The 22,440-nt window shown below is 38.1% G+C and overlaps 1 protein-coding gene across 1 annotated transcript in view; it reads right to left on the reverse strand.

The window, feature by feature from the left end:
• LOC121874903 (glycine receptor subunit alpha-2-like) overlaps positions 1 to 22,440 on the reverse strand; it is a 69,516-nt gene that overhangs the window by 35,198 nt on the left and 11,878 nt on the right. Inside the window, exons 3-5 of the mRNA XM_042379243.1 lie at positions 13,158 to 13,252; positions 10,065 to 10,132; positions 2,107 to 2,333 (exon numbers count right to left, since the gene is read on the reverse strand). Coding sequence (XP_042235177.1) covers positions 2,107 to 2,333; positions 10,065 to 10,132; positions 13,158 to 13,252 — 390 coding nt within the window. The remainder of the gene's footprint in view (positions 1 to 2,106; positions 2,334 to 10,064; positions 10,133 to 13,157; positions 13,253 to 22,440) is intronic.

Genomic DNA, 22,440 nt, shown 5'->3' on the forward strand with positions numbered 1-22,440 from the left:
GAAGGTGGTCAAGTGTAGTGTCTGCCACACAACTCTTATGTATCCCGAGAACTTATTCTTAAACGTGCTTGATCCTCACTGACCCTAATGGACCGCCATGCATATTGGACCAACTTTCTTCAGCAGATACAGTTTATAGATGCGTTGCCAGGTACACGCCAGGACGAGTGAGTGAGAGGCTGACTGGTGTTACTATATTCATTCAGTATGTTGGACACAATAATGAAGATTACAGAAAAAATCAGGAAATTACTGGAATTGCATCTGACACAATTGTTCCTATATATATATATATATATATATATATATATATATATATATATATATATATATATATATATATATATATATATATATATATATATATATATATATATATATAAACTGAACCAGGATGATGGCAGCAGACACAGCAATACTTGTCACCTCAACAGCGTGAAGGTAACATTCCGACTTTTACAGCATCATCAAAACGTCCAGGGAAGCTGTTCTCCCACGCTGCACTCTCCTAGAATGGATTATAAACCTTTCCTCGACGCACGACGATATTATAAATACTTTAGGAACTTCTAAGTTAGTTATCAACTTCCAGAGGTGACGCAACCTTGCTCAGTGAACCTTGAGACTGGCTCTAAGTGTGTGGGAAACTGACATAAGTGTTTTTTGTCAATAATAATGTTGCCGCCAGAGACTAAAACATTTAACGATACTTAGCAAAAATTTGTTTTAATAGTATTTACCAAATGTATAAAATACTGTATATTACTATATTATGTAAACATTAACTAAACCATATTCACTTACCATAAAATCAAATAAATAACGATACACTGGTGGTAATAATATAATACGATTCATATTAATTATTCACTTTACAACTAAACAAAAATATGTATGCAAAGTGAATTAATTTATTCCACTATCACGTTATCTTTCTGCCACAATCAACAGTTGAGTGTCAATTACTTTTTCTATCACTAATTAACAAGTGATGTGGTTTTGGCCGCCATACAAAAACTCGTGATGAGATAAATTGTTGAGTGCGTTGTGTTGCTGACAGTGTGAGTGTGTTGTGTTGCTGACAGTATGAGTGTGTGGTGTTGCTGACAGTGTGAGTGTGTTGTGTTGCTGACAGTATGGGTGGGTGGTGTTGCTGACAGTGTGGGTGTGTGGTGTTGCTGACAGTATGAGTGTGTGGTGTTACTGACATTATGAGTGTGTTGCTGACAGTGTGAGTGTGTGGTTTTGCTGACAGTGACAGTCTGCTAAGTGACTAGGTGCTGTGAAAACATAATGAGTTAATGCCGATGTCAACACCAGGTAAATTTTCATTAAGGTAAGCGGCTTGGCTGACGACCAGAAGCACTCTACCATGTACGTAAACGTTGATTCATATGCACACACACACACACACACACACACACACACACACACACACACACACACACACACACACACACACACACACACACACACACACACATACGCTTTCGGGTAATTCACATATCTGTTCACCATTAAAGATATGAACTAAACGAATGCGCTTTCGAATTTCGTGTTTTTCTAATAACGATGAATCACATTTCCCCATTTATTTTATTAAGATATCAATGTTTTATTTGCTTATCTAATGCTATGTCTTCGTATATAAGAACTAATTAATTATTATTAGTTAATATGTTTCACAAGCAAAAAACATAAAGGTGTATATTTATTAGTTATATTAAGCGCGTATTAACCTAACCCCCATAAACCCCTGTAGTGAACATAACTAAATCCCATAACTCCTGACCACTACTAACAGCGTTCCAGTGAGCTTCAGATCCGCACTCAACAAACTGTAACTAGATTAACAGTTCTATCCTAATATAGCCAGCCCATCCTCCAGCTGTTTACACCAACTCTTGACTAACAAAACACATGTCAACAGAACCCAGGAATTAAGAGTGATTTTTCTCATTGATCTTAACTCTTGATGCTGTGAAGAGCGGAGGTATTGCTTTTATAACGCCACATACCTGACCTGTTGTTAATATTATTAGTTATTATTATTATTATTATTATTATTAGTGTTATTATTGTTGTAGTAGTATAAGTTGTACTCACTTAACCATATAGAGGATAGTAGAGTCGAGGTGCAGCCATAAGTAGTGGTTCGGGATGGTCATAGTTTGAAAGGTGACGGACTTGGCATTCTTGAAGAAGGCGTCAGGTCTCCAGATGTCTTTGAGCCAAGACACGGGCAGCAGACGGTACTCCCCCGTCATGTTCTGTGGGAAGCGAAGCCGGTGGTCCTTCCAACTCTGGGCAAAGAAGATGTCTGCAGCGTAAGTCTGTGTGGGGGTGAGAGAGGGTGAGAGGAAAGGAGAATTTAGTAGAGTTACTTGTCTGAGTAGAAGGAAAATTCTCTATTCAGTCCATACATTCTTTTATTAATGGCAACAGTATACCACCATGATAAATCTTATATATGAAATTATTATTATTGTTATTATTATTATTATTATTATTATTATTATTATTATTATTATTATTATTATTATTATTATCATTATTATTATTATTATTATTATTATTATTATTATTATTATTATTATTATTATTATCATTATTATTATTATTATTATTAAGGTGTATTTACTCAACCATACAAAATTTATAGATGAAAAGTATTTCTCTTATTAATTTTCATATATTCGGAACCTGATAGTAACTGCATATTCGTACGGTAAATATTTATGAAATACTCAGCTTTCTCTTGAATATTGAACGAACAGATCCAAGGCCCATCACAACAGCGTCCAAAACTAACTGTAATGTTGTATTTTGGAGAACAATATATATAATATATATATATATATATATAATATATATATATATATATATATATATATATATATATATATATATATATATATATATATATATATATATATATATATATTATATATAAAAGAATATTTTACCTCTGTTAACCTTTTGAGGAAGATGGTTTAAATAATAAACCTTTGGAGACAATAAATGAACCCTTTGATGACAATGGTTTAAACTACTATAAACCTTTAAAGACTATGATTAAACCCTTTGAAGACGACGTTTTAACCCTTTGAAGACGATAGTTTAAACGGCAAACCATTAAGGACAATCGTTTAAGGTTTAAACTATCGCTATAAAAGGGTTAAAAGACTAAATAATCACGAAACACGATAAAGACAACCAATTACAATACAGTCAGTTCATTGGTCACTAACGATGTGAAAGAAAGGGCTAAGTTCCCTTCATACACTTAAGAAAGTAATAATGACGCGTGAAGCTGTTTCCTAATGGGGGTAATTATCTCACACGACTACGAGGGGAACTAGATGTCAAGTCGTTAACTCTCCTCCTGGAAGATTGTATGGTCAATTGTCGTCAGGTTAGGGTAAGTTAGGTCTGTGTGTGTGTGTGTGTGTGTGTGTGTGTGTGTGTGTGTGTGTGTGTGGAATATGAAATGGAAAACAAAAATTACCTCATATGAATATCTCATGTTTGCATTAATCTATTGTAGCCAGATATGAAAATGACGAGTATTAAAACCATATTTAGGCTTCAACAACTGACCTCCGTATTATTTAATTACAACACATCAATAACCCAGACTGAACGATAAATCTCTTTTTAATACCATATTGTTGATGACTAGTGCATTTGCTAACCCGTAAAGACCTTAGTTGTTGAAGCGCAGTAATGTACAGTATAAATCGACATGGATAACGAATTGTTGTAATTTTGTTATTCATTGTGTGATATAAAATAATTTGTTCACGAGATTAACTTTTGTTCTCGAATAATGATTTAATTAGCAGTACAATTTCATATAATACATACATACATACATACATACATACATACATACATACATACATACATACATACATACATACATACATGCATACATACATACATACATACATACATACATACATATACAGCTATTTTACTTGATTTTCTGAACGTCGCAGATACCCTCAAAATTCACTGAACTGTTTACACTTCTCCATACAGTGTGTCATGAAACACAACCACAAGATTTTCAGCACATTCGTCACCGAGTCGTCTTTATACTCTCCCAGGAGCCGCAGGTAATTAACTCAGCCAGAGGTTACTGCTGAGCACTCTAGCAGACCGACGGAAGGAAATAAAAGTCTGGAAAAAAAATTATTTTAACTACACGTCCCTCGAGAGATACACTGCCAGTCCTTCACTCAACTTCAAGAGCTTTTATCAGAGGTTCTCACTAATTCACAAATCGAGAGAATAAAAAAAAGAAAAAAGGTTCTTAGTCTTTAGTTCTCATATAAGAAAGAAGCTTCAGTTTACTAAACATGATTTCCAGTTAGTTGTCTGAGTGTTAAGTGGACTGTGTTTGGTTGGAGTGTTATGATCTTCTCTATAATAGCGACATTGTGTTAAGACTATCAGCTGACACTGTGGTAAGTATAGACACCTCCTGGGTGGCTGGATCAGATAGTACCTCCTGGAATACTGTACTTAAGACTGCCTCCTGGAAGACTGTACTTAAGACTGCCTCCTGGAAGACTGTACTTAAGACTGCCTCCTGGAAGACTGTACTTAAGACTGCCTCCTGGAAGACTGTACTTAAGACTGCACTTAAGACTGCCTCCTGGAAGACTGAGTTGTATTATTCCTAAGTAGGATAGAAAATGGAAACTACTGTACTTATAACAAATCTCCAGGAAAAGTAGTAGCTAGATCCCGGGACACTCCTAGCTTAATGGGTCCTTAACCTTATAGTCGGAGAAGTGTGGGTAGTCGAGTGTACCGCCGGCCATGCTGCCTCCTTCTGTGTCGTGGATAGAGTATACAATGTGGTGTGTCCACATCGTCTCTAACAGACAGTCATGGCTAAGGAACCAACTTTCAAGCCCACTTTTTTATCATTTCAGTTATTATTCTGCTAAAAAAATAACAATGGAGAGAAGTGCATGTGACTTATGTATTGCCAAGGAGATAACAGCAGACACACAAGGTGACTGGTTCCTGAATCACCAAGATTTTGCTCTTCACTTGTGTGCTGTAAGTAATGTTAAACGAACGTATCCAGACAAACCACAGTCTAGGTGTACTTTTAATCCCTTATTTTTACCTTAAGCGTTATTCTGGTATTTGATTCGGCACCAACCTACCTTCCTCCCCTAGAGCTAAGTAAACTGTACAGTACCTTCCATCTCCATGTTTGGTTCATATCTTAGTTGTCTCCTAATGCTGACAAGTTGTGTTGGAGATACGAGGAAAAAGGAAATATTACACTTCGTATTTCTATTTATAGTATGAGAAGTTCAGAAGATATACCTTTCCTAATCTAATCTAACCAAATTTAACCTAACTTAACCTAACCTACATTAACTAGAGATGTGCTGCCGCTCCCTGACAATATGCCGGTCCACAGATCCCTCGTCTTAACAGCTAGAGCTTCAAGCTGCATCACCAGCCTCCTTACAGTCCAGATCAAACCTGTCTGTTAAGGCACCTCAAGCATCACCTCCTAGGACCGCGGCTGAGTATGATGGAGGCTACCCACACTGCAACTACTACTTTGCTGTCACTCTGTATCGAGTATGACGATCATCCAGCTATGATACAATGATATGAGTTATTAAGGATATCACCCAGGTTAGTGAGTTCTGAAATAACTAAAGAAGCCGATATGGGACGGGCAGTGTCGTCCACACATGATGCACGTGTTGAAGGCTACATCTAGTGCGGGAGGGGCGGCGGCAGCGTCTTTCCGGCGTTGGCGCTTGTCTGCCTCGTTATGCAGTCGGGCTAACTCGAAAGTATTGACACCTTCTCGTGTGGCGATCCTCTAAGCGTTACGGTGTGGAGTAATCATCTCCCAGGTGAGGGGGTCGATTTGGCACTTTTCTAGGTTTGTCCTAAGACTCTCCTTATACCTTTTCAGGCGGTGTACTGACAGGGGAAGACTTATGCAAGTTGCTTCCCTGCTTGCCACGAAAGCTTGCCAGCGACGGTAGCTGAAAGCGAGAGGAAGTTAGCAGTACTTGCACCTTGACACTAACATAATGCTGCCACACTAGACGCATTACTTCAGCCTGTGTGCGCTCTCTCTCCCTCTCTCTCTCTCTATCTCTCTCTCTCACACACACACACACACACACACTCTAAGCCTCTCCAGTAAATATAGATTATGACTGCCGTTTGTACAGTCTTTACCTACAGGACCTACAGACACATACTCTCCTGCTGTAGGTGATATCATTTACCTGACTCAGACAAGATAAATGTAGAGAAGAATGTTTGACGACACAATAACAAGTAGAGGACGAGACTCCTCAATTCTTCTTGACATATTGAACCTGATGTAAAAGGTCTGACAACAGCAGTGCGTGGGTGAGAGTAGGGAGAGTGGGTGAGAGTAGGGAGAGTGGGTGAATGAGTGTAGGGAGAGTGATCGTCGTGTTATGCAAAAGGATGGAGGCGGATCACGTGTGTGTGTGTGTGTGTGTGTGTGTGTGTGTGTGTGTGTGTGTGAGAAAGAGAAAGAACGACAAAGAGAGAGAGAGAGAGAGCCAAACAGAAAAAAAAAAATAAAAATAAATAAAAAATCAAATAATAAAGACACTAAAAGACATAACAACATAATAAAAGACATACAATAATACAAGACATATTTATAATCAACAACCTCCTGTGATAGTGATGTTGACACGAGGGGGGGGGGGAGGGTTAGGCAGGAAGGAACGTGAGAGGGAAGGTAGGGAGGAGGGTGAGAGAGGAGGAATTCTCTACAGCGGTGAGTAAGACAGGAACCGCACCTAGGGACCAACACAATACCACGTCAGAGGGTAGTGATAAGGAGGCAGCAGGTACAGGCAGGGGACGAGAAGGTTGGTAATTAAGGTTTAAATGGAAGGAGGAGGAAGTGGAGGTGGTGTAGTTAGCGTAAATGATCTCGTTACGAAGGGGAAGGGTGAGACGTGGAATGGATAGACCAAGAGAGAGAAAGATAAAACAAAAATAGTGAAGAATAATGGGAATAAGTTGGATGTACCGAGGACTGACAGATGTACAGTATGGCTTTTGATGTACTAATAATAATGATGATGATAGTGATAGTGTGGTGGTAGTAGTGGTAGTGTTGGTACTTGTCTACGATGTATAAGTACTACTAAAACTTTTTTTTTTTTAAACCGTGGCCTCCAGCCTCCCCCAATAGCCACACCTTCGCCACCATTTAATTACCTTAATATTAAATATCCTAATACATATGTAGCTATCCTATCAGTGTAAAACTACTACAACTACTACTCCTAATAATAATAATAATAATAATAATAATAATAATAATAATAATAATAATAATAATAATACACTGAAAATAGTACGCACCAAAATGCATTCAGAAACATTCCTCTTTACTTAGTTTTCATCTTATTTCCTTCTTTGAGGAGAAAGAGGCCATTCGTCCCTGAAGCACGAGAGAAGGCATTTGAGGGACGGTTCTCTGTGGTTCTCTGGGAGTGGCCTGTGATTGGGCCACTCAAGCTGAAGGGCAGCCACTCAGGGCTAGCGGGTTACCTTACTCGACCTCCTTGAGTGCATATCAGAATGCTTTGCCCTGAATGGCTTACCAGTGCAATTTAATTTTTTTTAAGAATTAATCAGTCCTGATTAGCATAGACAGACCTGGATTACCCTGAAAAGTCCAAAACAGCCATGGACAATCCTGAATACCCCAGGGCTGTTCTGGGTAACCCTAGAGAGCCCTAATAGCCCTAGACAACCCTGAACAACCCCGAATAACATCATAAGTCGGCGTGTCGCTAAAAAGTAATGGGACGAAATTATTTTTATTATGGTAATATACCTTCTGGATATTGTTCGTTGTTGATACCATTTTACGGTGGATATGAAGTTTGATGTTGAGTTTTTGTGTTTTGTTCACCATCTAAAGCTTGTGAGAATATTAGTTTACTAGAGCCAAACGAAAACTCTATAATCTTATGAAGAAATAATATGTTTATCCGTGTTGTGTGTTGTGGAGAAGCAGATATTATTGTAAAAGTCCAGAACAAGAAGAAAAATATCCATAATGCTGATATTTTTCTCCATTTCATAGTGAAGAATATTTTCCCATGTTGAATAATGTTAAGTTCTCGATAACAACTTGCATATTTCTCTTTTGTTCAGAATTGTTGTTCTTAAGTGACCATAAACGGGCTACTTACGCGTCACGTCAACAACAAAGTTTCGCTCTTAAATCACAAAAACAGTAGCTGTCATAAATCACACACGTCACATCACCAGTAAAATAACAATAACATCCGTCTCGTTTCATCTTCTACTACTAACCACTACAGGAAGCCCAGGTTCTCCCCCTCAACTTACTGTACACTAAGCTTCTCACTCGGACTTCCTATCTGATAAAAATAATATATTACCGAGGGATTAATTCCACCTTGAGGGTTTCTCTTCCTAGCTCTATGAAGTCACAGAAGTTAGCATCATCAGTCCTTGATTAACTTCTTCCTTTCACCTGCTGTACTGTTGTTTAACTTAACCATTTATGATGCTAATTTACCGATCGCCTGAAGATTAACCCCCACCAGCTTACTTAACCTTAAAATTAATCACCCTAATGTAAACCTAATCTTATATAAATTAATCTAGCTTCATGTAACCTAACCTAACCCAACGTAACACAAATTAAAAGGATTCAATCGCTAGTAAAACCAAAGTTTTGCGAACATTATGTATGGGAGAATAGACAAGAGAGAGAGAAAGAAACATAGAATGATAAAGAAACACAGAGAGAGAGAGAGAGAGAGAGAGAGAGAGAGAGCGAACAATCAAGTATATCTACAACAAAAAAACAACCTAAAACCATGATTACAGAAATAAACCAACTTTTCAGAGGTAAAATCACTAAAACCTGAAAGTACCTCCGGCCAGTACACAAGAATACCTCCTCGTATACAGTGAGTGTATTTTGGAGCAGGATGTGGACACGGGGGCCTAGACATACGACGTCAATTTAGTGTACAAAGTGATCTACTCAGGTTAAATGTAGGGATATTATTTAGTCTCTAATAGGAACAGAAAGAGGCAGTATATAGGTTTGTATGAGTTCAAGTTAATGTATGTATATTGTATATATATATATATATATATATATATATATATATATATATATATATATATATATATATATATATATATATATATATATATATATATATATATATATATATATATATATATATATATATATATATATATATATATATATATTTTTTTTTTTTTTTTTAACTAATATATATGAATGTATTTATTTCATTAGCCCAATAAAGCACGCGGACTTCTACGTACAATCAACACCTCAACCCGCCAGGATTCGAACCTACGGCCCACGAGCCCATGACTGTGACAGGGGAACGCTACCTCGTGTTTCGAAGCCAGATGTGGTAAAACGTTACTCTGACCACCTACGTGATACGGGTAGACCCCATTAGAGGTTCACGGCGCCATAAGCTCGTTGAACAGGCTTTGTGTGAAATATAACAGAGTCTAGGACTGCTTTTAGTATCCTGGTGGTCCAGGTGAAAGTAATCATTTCAAACTCAATTCGAAATCACCTCGAGAAACACAAATTGATCAATGATGCCCAGTATAGCTTCACAAGTGGGCGCTCATGTATAAAAAAAACAATAATCATTATTTTAAACTGTTTTCGAAGCAGTGGATGACAGAGATAGGTAAACATTGCTTTGAAAATAGTGTAGTAATGGAGGAGTGGAACAAATTACCGATCATCATCATAGGAGGTCAGGTCAGGTCAGGTCAGGTTAGGTCAGGTCACTATTGGTAAGTTAACGATCTAGGGAGGGGTCACTATCACCGTCCAAATTGACAAAGAAAATATTGAGGTTGTCTCCACAAATTCCCAGAGACTTATAGCTCTCAGACCTGACCATGAGATGTGGACCAAACACGGTCTCAATTTTCTCACGGCATCTGTTTGTTTACTTCACCATAATACTTACCATAGAACTCTCATCGATGGAGTCAAGGCTCATGACCGTCACGTGGAAGTAAACGACTGTTGGGTTGCCTGAGGGAGAGAGAGAAGAGAGGCGTCACACAGGAGAACAACGGCCCTTACAGCTGTGTTTACATGGTCAGGTTAGGTTAGGTTAGGTTATGGTCAGGAGCAGGAGGTGGTTAGAGAGGACATGTTATTATTGTTAGGAGGAGAGAAAGAGATAGACAACTATCAGACAGCTAAACAGTGAGAGAGAGAGAGAGAGAGAGGAACCTAATATGACGTAAGGTGAATGAAAAAGCTTTGCTGAAGAATACAACAAACAAACAAAAGCTTTTTGTATATAAAAATAATCTTTGTTTTAGGGAATTAGAATGAAATCTTTTATATACGTAAATATTTTGAAAGGCACTGCCGCCTACCACCCACGGAAAATGACACTAATAATGGATATCTGATGTTATAAATTAGTTTCAAAGAGAAGTGGGACCAAAGTAACTGTTGAAGGTGAGGTAACCAGAAGGAGGGAGGGGAAGGGGGCGGAGGAGGAGGTTCAGGTAAGAAGGAAAAAAGAAAAAGGAGAAAAAATCTAAGAATAATAAAAGAATAGGAAGAAACAAATGAAGAAAGAGATTTAATCCTTATATAGACAGGATAAAAAACCCAATTATATTTACCCAAAATATAATATAAATCAATAAAGTGTAAAATTTGTGAGTTATAACTTCATGTAATTCCAATAAGTTACACCATGAATTCCTGAAGTTCTTTTAGCGGGTGGCAATCGTTTAGCAGGTGAGTGTTAAGGGCCAGCCAGCCAGTTCTCTCACGGTGGAGGCAGTCTGGTCCTCACTAACCTCCTCCATTTTCAAAGTATTTACCAACAAACACGATTATTTTCTTTTTATTTTTCTTCTCTTTTTTCCTATCTTTAATTAGGTAAACCCAGAAAGTTGAAATTACCTCTTCCGAAGTTTATTAAATATGGTTTAAGATTTCAAAGGCCAGGGGATAAATTATACCTCATTAAGGAAGATTTAAAGACACAGGTAATTAGTTGACTTTAGTGTAAACATTTAAAAAACATAATAAGATAATATTAACCTAACCTAACCTAACCTAACCTAACCTAACCTAACCTAACCTAACCTAACCTTAACTGGTGTATGTATGTATCTCTCTCCAACTCCCCTTTAACTTACCCCAACAATATGGTAAATCCCCGTACCATTACATTCTACCAACACCTTCATATACGAGGAAGTCACTGAGTAAACTTTCTTAATCTATCTTTCACTCAAGGCAAATTTATCCATGAACCTGGAAACCGTAAATTGCCTCACAGCTCCCATCTCTAACAGCGTGTCTCACATTTACAAGTCATATAGCTGGTACGTAAAGTTGCCGTGTGTTGAGAAAGGACATCACCTCAACTCTGGATCAGACTCATTATGCGTAGCTTAAAACTTATCCTTTTGGAAACTAAAGTTGCAACAGGTATGAAGACTTGAGAGAAAACAAGGAAAGTTTAAAATGTAAACTTAAATCCTCACCAAACTTAATATTCATTCTAACGAAGACCTTATTTTCTCTTAATAACAAGTCTTGTAAACTTGGAAAAAAAAGCAGTTTAGAGTTTTAACTTGGGTGATGGGAAGGCTTATGAGAACCTGTGACGGTGTACATAAGAAATTTTCTTTTAATATCACACACACACACACACACACACACACACACACACACACACACACCCCACTTAACATTCTCCCTAAATGTCTCTCTCTCTATGTCTCACAGCACCAAGCTAGTGTTTACACCTGCGATATCTTGCTAGGTGCAATTTTAACTCAGGATTTTCAGAAGTTACGATAGCTTCTGTTATTTCCTGAATGAAGTGTTACTCTTGGTTAGGTTAGGTTAGGTTAGGTTATTTTCCAGAATAAATTGTTTGATGTATTTTCCTAAGACAGGGATAGACAGACAGGCAGACAAAGACAGACAGACAGAGAGACAGACAGACACGCAGACGGAAATACAGAAACACACACACACACACACACACACACACACACACACACACACACACAAATAAAGTTATCTTGTGATCTCTCTTTAATCTGTCTATCTCTATCTCACTTTCTCTTCCTTGCCTAAATATAATCTTTCTTTTTCTTTCTTTGTATGTGTTTGAGAGTCACTTCTCTCTCTCTTTCGCATTATATTTGTGTCACTGTGTCTGCCAGCATGTCTCTCTCTCTCTCTCTCTCTCTCTCTCTCTCTCTCTCTCTCTCTCTCTCTCTCTCTCTCTCTGCCACCATGCCTTTCTCTCACAGCTTGAGGTAGGAGCATCCCGCTTAATTAACTGAAGGATAACAGTGTGTTGTGAAGAAGCTTTTGAGTTCCTAGTGTATGTGACGAATTTAATGGAGAGGTGTTATTCAGTGCGTTGTAGTGTGTTGTAGTGTGTTGTAGTGTATTGTAGTGTTGTAGTGTGTGTGTATGTGTGTTTGTGTGTGTGTGTGTGTGTGTGTTTTATATACTTACAAAGACACTCAGTCAAGGACGTGTTGAACCTTACAATGACATTCAGATCAAGGACGAGTGTGTGTGTGTGAACCTTACAAAGACACTCAGCGAAGGACGTGTTGAACCTTACAATGACATTCAGACCAAGGAGAGAGAGAGAGAGTGTGTGTGTGTGTGTGTGTGTGTGTGTGTGAACCTTTGATGAAAAAAGTTAGAAAAATCACGAAACATTGACACGCAGTCCACTCAATGGTGAAGGTCAACAAATGTCAAGAGTCGTATACCATTTAGAACGCCACAATAAAATGTCACTAAGAACGTTGAAACATAATGAACGAGTTGTGGCAGATTCGTTAGAAACATTAACAATTGACTGTAGTAACTGGCAGACTAACGAGCAACTGACTGGAGTAACTGGTAGAGTAACTAAGAACTGACTGTAATAACTGGCAAAAATTATAATAACAGGCTGTAGTAACTGGTAGACTAACGAGCAACTGACTGTAGTAACTAGCAATATAAAAGTAACTAACTGTAGTAACTGGAAGGTTAAAGAGTATTGACTGACCTTGTGACTGAGGTGGACGCATCTTATCGTAACTTTTAGTGTCCGCGGGTAAGATGTCGGAAATCTCCAGGAGTGTGTCATCCTCTGCGCTGCCCCTGTTGGAGGACGAGGTGGTGGAGGGTTAGAGAGAGAGAGCAATATCATGCATTCCATTTTATCACCAAAAGAACAATAACAAAAGTATTAGTACAGATATAAACCAAAATGGTAGAATATTGATCCATAATAAAAGTATGAAAAATGTCACTTGTTATTATTAGTAATTGTATTTAAAGTGGTTTCAAAAGGTGAATTGTTGTTTAATCGTAAAGGAGAAAATATCGAGTGAAAAATACTTGGAGACTTAACCTTTGAATGCGATAATTATAATGTGTTGATTTAAGCGCTTGAATACATGACATTCTCTCTATCTCTGTCTCTATCTCTCTCTATTTATCTCATGAATTCTCTCTTCATATTATATTCGACATGGACACACTAATCCTCTTATCCCAGCCTACAGTATATATAGACTTTAATCCTCTATAAATAATAGTATAAGCAATATGAACTTCAATCTCTACACTTTGTTAGGGTTCGGATCCCCTCTGTGTTTGTTGTAAAAAGCATTCAAATCTACATGCCAGCTCTGATGTCAATACCTCTGGAGACTGATTCACAGAGACTCGTAAATAAACAGGTCATGATACACCTACTTACTAAATCTAAGTTAAAATACAAACATTACAAGCTAAAATAACACCCCTAAAAATTACGCTTAGAATCTACCTTAATTAGATAAGTTCTTTGCTATTCTCTGTGAGGCAATATAACACAATGGACGAAGGATTTTGAGAACCCAATCCCGAGACAACAAAAGTCGCAGTGTTCATTTTGAAATTCATCGGACTCCTCCGTAAAGCTACTTTATTTGGGACGAATATACATAATCCTTTTCCTTATCATTCTGTACCTTATCTGTATTCTTTAACTGGTGTTAGATACACGTGTGTGAGTCATATTCTGTAGGATTTTCATGTAGGATTATCATATCTTTTTATGTTTTATCTTTAGTCGACTATTCAACTACAGTATTACATCATCATTTACGAGGATTATTTAGAAACCTCTGTGACTACGTATCCCAGACCTGCATGACTACACTTACGACCGATACTTTTTTTTTTTTTAGTTAACACCAAGATTATAGAGCAGAATATAATATGCTGAAATAGAACGCTACTTTTAAGATTTTTTTTTCAAAGATTGTATTATAAACTGTTATATACTGCAGAAGATTGTGTATGCGAGAGATGTATGTCAAGGAAGTATAATTGTGTATACCAGTGTATCTTATATGATGAGGAATGTCAATGACGTATATTTTGAAGGTAACTTTAGCTCCTCTAACAAATATAACTTCGTTGAATGTACATAATAATACATCACAATACAATATACATTCCAATACATCACAGTACAATATACATTACAATACATCACAACACAATGACTCACGGTAATATGAAAGTCAAGGGTAATTTGATATTTTTTGTGTCGTCAGTAAGTATTATGCTAATAATTTACTGCGAAAATGAGTAGTGTATTTGTGCGTTTGTTTCTCTGCATTAAGTTCATGGCGTGTCCAAGGTCTCTTTACTTACAATGGGAATGAGTTTGACTGTAAGTATGCGCGTGTGTGTGTGTGTGTGTGTGTGTTCATGTCAATCAATCTAATCAGAGTACCGTCCGCATATCTGAGGGTTGGCGACCACATTTCTCTACTCTAAACATTCTTAGACTGTTTTTACCAATCCTCCAAGATTTTGTATCACTCTGAGGATCCAGTTTTTAATTTTTCATTCATCCATCCCAGACTCTGCCTTCCTCTGGCCCTCCTACCTTCAACTTTGTCCATTAATACTTCTGTTATTATTCCCTCATCCCTAATTATGTGACCAAAGTAGCTAATTTTTCCTTTTCTGTACATTTCAAGTATTTCTCTTAGTACTTCTTCATTTGGTTTCCTCGCCTATGACACCGTATTTCAAAGGCCTCCAACCTCTTTCAGGTGGCTGCTTTTTTTTTTAAATTGAAGGTAATATCCCTTTTCATTAGGTATTTTAGATCAGTAAATGCTATTTTTTTCTTACCCTATTCTTATTTTTATTTATTCCATATATCTACCATCACAGCTACTATTACCTCCCAAGTACACCCAAAAATTTCCGCTTCTTTAAGACCCCTGTTGCCAACCATAATTTGTATTTTAGGATGTATTTCTAATTTGGAACCAACTGTTACTTTAGTCTTTACAGCTTTAACTCTTGTACCATATTTTTTATACCTTTGCCCACTAATCTGTTAACGACTTCGGGATACAATACAGTCTTGTCTTACTCCCTGTCTAACTGTGAACCAATTAGTTGGTTCATTATTTACTAGCACTGCAGCCTCCTGTTGCTAGTAAAGATTATTTATAATAGATTATTTATAATTCTAATATCTCCTTCAATAATGCATATTTCATTCCAAGATCTCTATAAGTTTATTGTTCTTTACCTTATCAAAAGCTTTTTAAAAATCAACAAAGCAAATATATATATTTCATTGGACCCTTCAAGCCCTTTCACCCAAAATTCTCATACCATCTATAGCTTCTCTAGTTCCCTCTCCCTGTATAAATCCACTGTGCTTTTCAGATAACTCACTTTCTATTCTAAACTTTATTCTACTTAAAATTATGTTTAATAAGACTTTGCAGGAATGACTTATTAAGGTCACTGTTTTAAACTGGGTGCACTCTAAGGCTCCTGGCTCTTTAGGTAATAATACAAATATTATTATTATTTAAATCACTGAGAAGGTTTCATTTGAAGTATAATTAGAATTACATATTTTAGTCAACTATGTTTTCTCATTCTTGTCCATTTGTTTTATAAATTCTGCTGGAAGCTGATCAAACCCACGAGCTTTATCATTTTTCATTTTAATCACAGCTGCCTCATACTGCATTTATAAGTGTGTGTGTGTGAGACAGAGACAAAATGACAGAATAAAAATAATAGTATAGACAAAAAAAAAATAATGATGATGTTAGAAAAATAATAACAAATTTATATTCACTTTCGTTTACTCTGCGTTTCCTACCTTCCTCCCTCCCTCTTGCCTGCCTACACGAGAGCGATGCTTATGGTATTTGCATGTGACACACCACACTACTTTACACCATCTCTGCCACACACACTCTCTCAGAAGTCTGTGTCGCCACTCTAGGTATAATACCCAGTTGAGATAGAATTTCTGTACCTTGATGTGATGTTCTCGTTTCAATAAATTCATGAGCTTCGACAACTGATTTCTTTAAAAACTGTTAAATGGTGTCTTAATTTATTTTCGCTTTGCATTTGTTTCAATCTGGAGGGGAGGTGGGGAAGGAGAAGGGGGAGGGGAAAGGGAAGGAGAAGGGGGAGGGGAAGTGGGGAAGGGAAGGGGGGTGTCTTTAAGTACCATACAGTAAGTTCTTATACTTTACTAGACATTATTTCATCAGGTTGAGACAGTGTCCTCACCTCGTGTGTTTAAGCATGCTGTCTGTGGCTTTGTTTGTTTGCTCCTGAATTTGTGTCATTGCCATGTATGTAAGTGTTGGGTGTGTGTGTGTGTGTGTATGTATGTGTATGTATGAAATAAGCCGGGTGGGGAGGGAGGCTAATCTCCACATACTACATATAAACATAAGATAAATTCTAGGCTAGTGCATTGGTAAGAGACTGAATTTTAAGGTGTGTGTGAGAGAGACCCAGATAGACAGACAGGCAGACAGAGAGAGAAAGAGAGAAACATTCATCCACCAATGAGATGAAGGTAAACGTTTAATTAGCATAATAGAAATCTTTGTTCGCCCGGTTGGCTAATATACGCCACGGCTGCCGCTAACTCACGGTGGTGGCGGCGAAAGAGCAAACAAAGGCCAATATTAATGTTATGTGTGACTCTGAATAGCTCTACATCTGTCGCTACCCTGCCACCACCCTCCCCTGTCATCACCCTACCACCCTACCCTGACACTACCCTGCCACCATCCTGCCACTACTCTACCCTGCCATTACTTTACCACCACCCTGCCACCACTCTACCCTGCCTCCACTCTACTGCTCTGCCCTTTCACCACCCTGCCACCACTCTACCCTGCCTCCACCTTGCCCTGCCACCACCCTTGCCTCCACCCCGCCCTGCCACCACCCTTATAATAGCCTCTGTCAACATATAAACAGTTTGTACTCATATAAATAAGGGCTAATTACACGTTTTAATTAAATAACTCCTCACGTGCTGGATGACTTTCTCATGTCCTCAACACACCCGTAATCTAGCTCTGCTCAGCACCAAGTGTCCGGCTCCTGTGGACTTTACCCCTGTATCTCAGACACCAGGAGCACCTCTGTAACAGCCTCTTATATTCTCTCGTAAAAGGACAGTTGTCAATCATCGGTTAACTCGTCACAACACCAACACAGTGAGCATAATTATATTCTTGGATAATAAACTAAGGAGGCCAGATAGTGTTTGTGTGAACATTGACTACAAACAGAGATTAGGTTAGGTTAGGTTAGGTTAGGTTAGGTTAGGTTAGTTCTGTTAAATCAGGTAAGGGTTAGGGTGTTTAATCACCAGGTGAAATAAGCTGAGGTGCCTAATCTTCACGTGATCCAGGTGCGTTGCTCGCTGTGTGGCAACGTCAAGCATCACAAAGGGAGATAATAAATTAGGGAGTTTAAATAAGGGAGATTAAAGTATCCTTGAAGATTTAAGTACCCAGTTAAGATCAAAGTATCTAGGGCGATTTAAGTACCCAGGGATAATAAAGTACTCAGGGAGATTAAAATACTCAGGGAGATTAAAGTACTCAGGGAGATTAAAATACCCAGAAAGATTAAAGTACTCAGGGAGAACAGAATGGGGAGATTTATCAAGGTTAATCTGACAAAGAAGGGAGAGTAGGACCAAAGGGAGATTCTCAATAGACTTCCAGGGTGTTTTTGTAGACACACACCTCTTACCCCCCCACCAACCCAGGCAGTATTGAGTCAGGGAGGACAAAGTGTAGTAGTTGTCATCTTCACACCTCTCTAACACTTTGAGAACTCCTACCACGTAAAGTTATTCCCAGTCACTACCCTCTCTCTCTCTCTCTCTCTCTCTCTCTCTCTCTCTCTCTCTCTCTCTCTCTACTCTCTCTCTCTCTCTCTCTCTCTCTCTCGTCTCTATTTCTTTTTCTTCTATCCTCTCCTCCTTTCCTCCTTAACCCCCCTCCAAAGATCACTAACCAACCTAAATCCCTGCCGTCACTCTCACCCTCTGCTGCTTTCTCCTTCCTTCTTTCTCTCCCTCCCTCTACCGTACTTACTTATTTTCTTCCCTCCATCTTACCCTACTTTCCTCCCTCCTTCTCTCTTCCCCTATTTCTCTCCCTCCTAACGTTCTTCCTGTCTCCTTCCCTACCTCTCTTCTTACCTCCCTCTCCCCCTCCCTCTGTCCCTCCCTCCCTCTACCCCTCTCTCCTTATCTTACTTTCCTCGCTCCCTCCTTCTACTAGCCATAATACCTCACTCCTTCCCTCTCTCCCCCTTACCAGCTGTACCGATAATGGCCGGACTATCGTCAGCAGGTAAACACAAAGAGTATCTTGACCACCGAGGATTCCATGTACTCTCAAAGGATACTCAGAGGCATTATGGTAGGGATCCCATAAGGGGAAGAAGTCCTTAGGGGAGGAGAGAAGGCTTTGAGGTGGAGAAGCCCTGAGGGGGAAAACGAGCCTTTGAGGTGGAGAAGCCCTGAGGGGGAAGACGAGCCTTTGAGGTGGAGAAGCCCTGAGGGGGAAGACGAGCCTTTGAGGTAGAGAAGCCCTGAGGGGAAAGACGAGCCTTTAAGGTGGAGAAGCCCTGAGGGGAAAGAACTTGCTGATTTCCGGTTGGGAGGAGGGGTTGATGGGAGGGAGGTGGTGGGTACAACAGAAGTGGGGCGCCGAGTAGGTCTTGACCCTGTGGTGTGTGTGTCTTTGTATGTGTGAGGCGGATGTGTGTCTGTGTGTCTGGGTATTTATGTAAAGATGACGTATATATATATTGTGAGTTTATGGGTACAACAAAATCAATATCTTGCCCCCTAAACTGAGTCTATTTCATGATTCCTCCCTCAAACATTTTTGGGGGTATATAATCGAGCAAAAATCAAATATAACACTTTGGTTCTTGTAGGAAAAAATATTCAATTGTGAAATTTGTAAAGATGACTTATTATCACTGATAACATGATACTGAGCAATCTTAGACATTAAACTTCTCAACTTCTGCACGAAACTTAGCCTCGAGAAATAACTTATCAAGAAATAGTAAGAAAACACACACACACACACACACACACACACACACACACACACACACACACACACACACACACACACACACACACACACACACACACACTAGCTCACTGAGAGAACATTATGTGTCTTGCTCACGCATTGCGGATCTTATTCAACAAAAGGTTTTAATTCGGCAATGAATGCAAATGAAGCCACTTTGAAAAAATAGAGTTGCACTACATGTTTGTTTTTTCTTTTGTGAATTGTATTTAGTGATGAATGATGCTCTTGGTTAAATTGTTGAGTAGAGAAAATTATATTAGAGGTAAAATTTCCCTTGTCCCCTTCTTTTTACAGTAATTCATACGCTACCACCATGACCCATGACTCCTGACCCATGACCAATGACACTTGACCTTTGACCCAGACCTATGACTCTTGACCCATAACCTATCCTCAACAAATCAAATATTGTATTTTTCCCCGCCCACCATCCAATCAGCGTGATATATTCTGTAAAACTGACACCCCTATTTTAAATACATTGTTTACACACACACACACACACACACACACACACATATATATATATATATAAATATATATATATATATATATATATATATATATATATATATATATATATATATATATATATATATATATTATATATTATATATCTTGATAAAATCACACGGGAAAATAAACAACGGAGCACCTTAGCTTTCGTCTTTATTCAAGATATCTTCAGAGGCAACTGAAGATGTCTTGAATAAAGACCTTGCCTTAATCAACATTTTCATTGTGGATCCATAGAAATATATATATATATATATATATATATATATATATATATATATATATATATATATATATACAGTGATGATCACACACACACACACACACACAACACACACATAAGTGTACATGATGCACACACATACACACACACACACACACACACACACACACATACACATAAGTGTACATGATGCACACACACACACACACACACACACACACACACACAAACTTTAGTTAGCTGTGTTTGGTGTTTCCGTATCCCAGTATAATTATGAAGTTTGTGAAGTCCCTGTGTTACGTGAAGGTGCGGGAGGCCCTGCCCTCGGCTGGTCGTGTCTGTAGATGTCGTCCCATAAGTTTAAGTCTTGATCTGTTTCCCTGGTTCATTTTACACTATGGTATGTGAATTTAACTTCTCCTGTGAGGATTTTGGTGTTTAGGTTTGCTCTCTCTCTCTCTCTCTCTCTCTCTCTCTCTCTCTCTTATGATCAAGTTAATTTCAAGAAAGAATAGTAATCACTATTTTCCAGGAGCGTACGAGGAAAATCAATCAATCAGTTAAGATCAGCGTTCATAGAACCCACTGACGCAGCAAAGAACATCATTTATAGAACTTACTTTGTACTACCACATGAACTCACACTTACCACGTCAACTGAGGTATATGAGTATCGTGTCTTGGTACGATAGGACGACCTTGAGTAGAGAGGAGGTGTGTGTGTGTGTGTTGGTCATGGGTGTACTGAAGCGAAGTCTGAGTTATGTGGCCACTTGTTGGAGGCAAATTTTGTTTAATAAGAGAATGATTCATACACACACACACACACACACACACACACACACACACACACACACACACATATATATATATATACACTCAAATTACATAAAAGAATAAGCTCGGAAAAATGCTTTGATAAGAAAACACTTTTACCCCTAATAACATAATGAACAGGGAGCGCTCAGCCATCTCCATTATTCCACAAAGCTATAGACGAACTAAGACGCTACAGTCCTTAAAAATCGGTAAATAATTACTTACGGTATTTGGACTTAAAAAGGAATAATAGACATATACAATTGGCACAAAACGTTATATAAGAGACTAATATTTACCCAACTTATCCCCAGGTTTTATTAAACACGTTTCTAAAGGTTTATGTCTCTTCTACAGAACAGTAATGTATGATCGCTTTTACCCAGAATTAGTTTGTTTACCTCGAGTCAATATGGCGGGACGCGTTTACAAAGGAAGTGATATCACGTTTTTTTTTTTTTTCAGATATCATAATTCGTGTAATTAATGTCCTCTTGTCTTCCTTACGTATTTTAAAGGAATAATAATAATGATGATAATAATAAGAACAAGAAGAACAAGAAGATTAATAAGAACACCAACAATATTTATAAATATCCCAGAACAGCCATTAATGAGAAGTGGTGTGAGTTGGGTGTAGTGATGTAGTGTGATGGAGGAGGCGGACTCAGGGACCTGATACGCCATTAATACGCCATCACTACGTCATCAACACGTAACCAATAAACCATCAACACGTTATCAATCAATGCGTCATCAGTACGTCATCATGTAGCCCTAGAATTGGTTAGTCTAGGTTGTCCAGCCACAAGGTCGCTCACAATATGTATAGATATGTCAGTCTGTCAGGTAGTCACTTCGTCAGTTCGTCACTGGGTCAGTCAGTCTTTCAGTTGATAAGTTGATTCAGTCAGCAGGGAGAGAGAGAGAGAGAGCAAGAGAGAGAGAGAGAGAGAGAGAGAGAGAGAGAGAGAGAGAGAAAGAGAGAGATAATATCGCATATGCTGAAATTTCATGACAACTCACAAATCAACAGAAAAACGTTAATAACCAAAATATATATTTTTTTAACTATAATTAAAACTTCTATAACAACTATAGATTATACAACATATAAAGTTTACCTAATTATACAATATATGACTACATGATTATACAAGAAAGAATAATATTATGCATAGAGTCGGTTAGTTTGAATGTCGCGTTGAGTGTGATTTATGGGAACACTTTTAACTATACTAGAACAATATTGGCCACACACACACACACACACACACACACACACACACACACACACACTGAAGCTGTAAAAA

The sequence above is a fragment of the Homarus americanus genome, unplaced genomic scaffold (genome assembly GCF_018991925.1).
Source record: "Homarus americanus isolate GMGI-L3 unplaced genomic scaffold, GMGI_Hamer_2.0 scaffold56009, whole genome shotgun sequence".
NCBI classification, from domain to species: Eukaryota; Metazoa; Arthropoda; class Malacostraca; order Decapoda; family Nephropidae; genus Homarus; species Homarus americanus.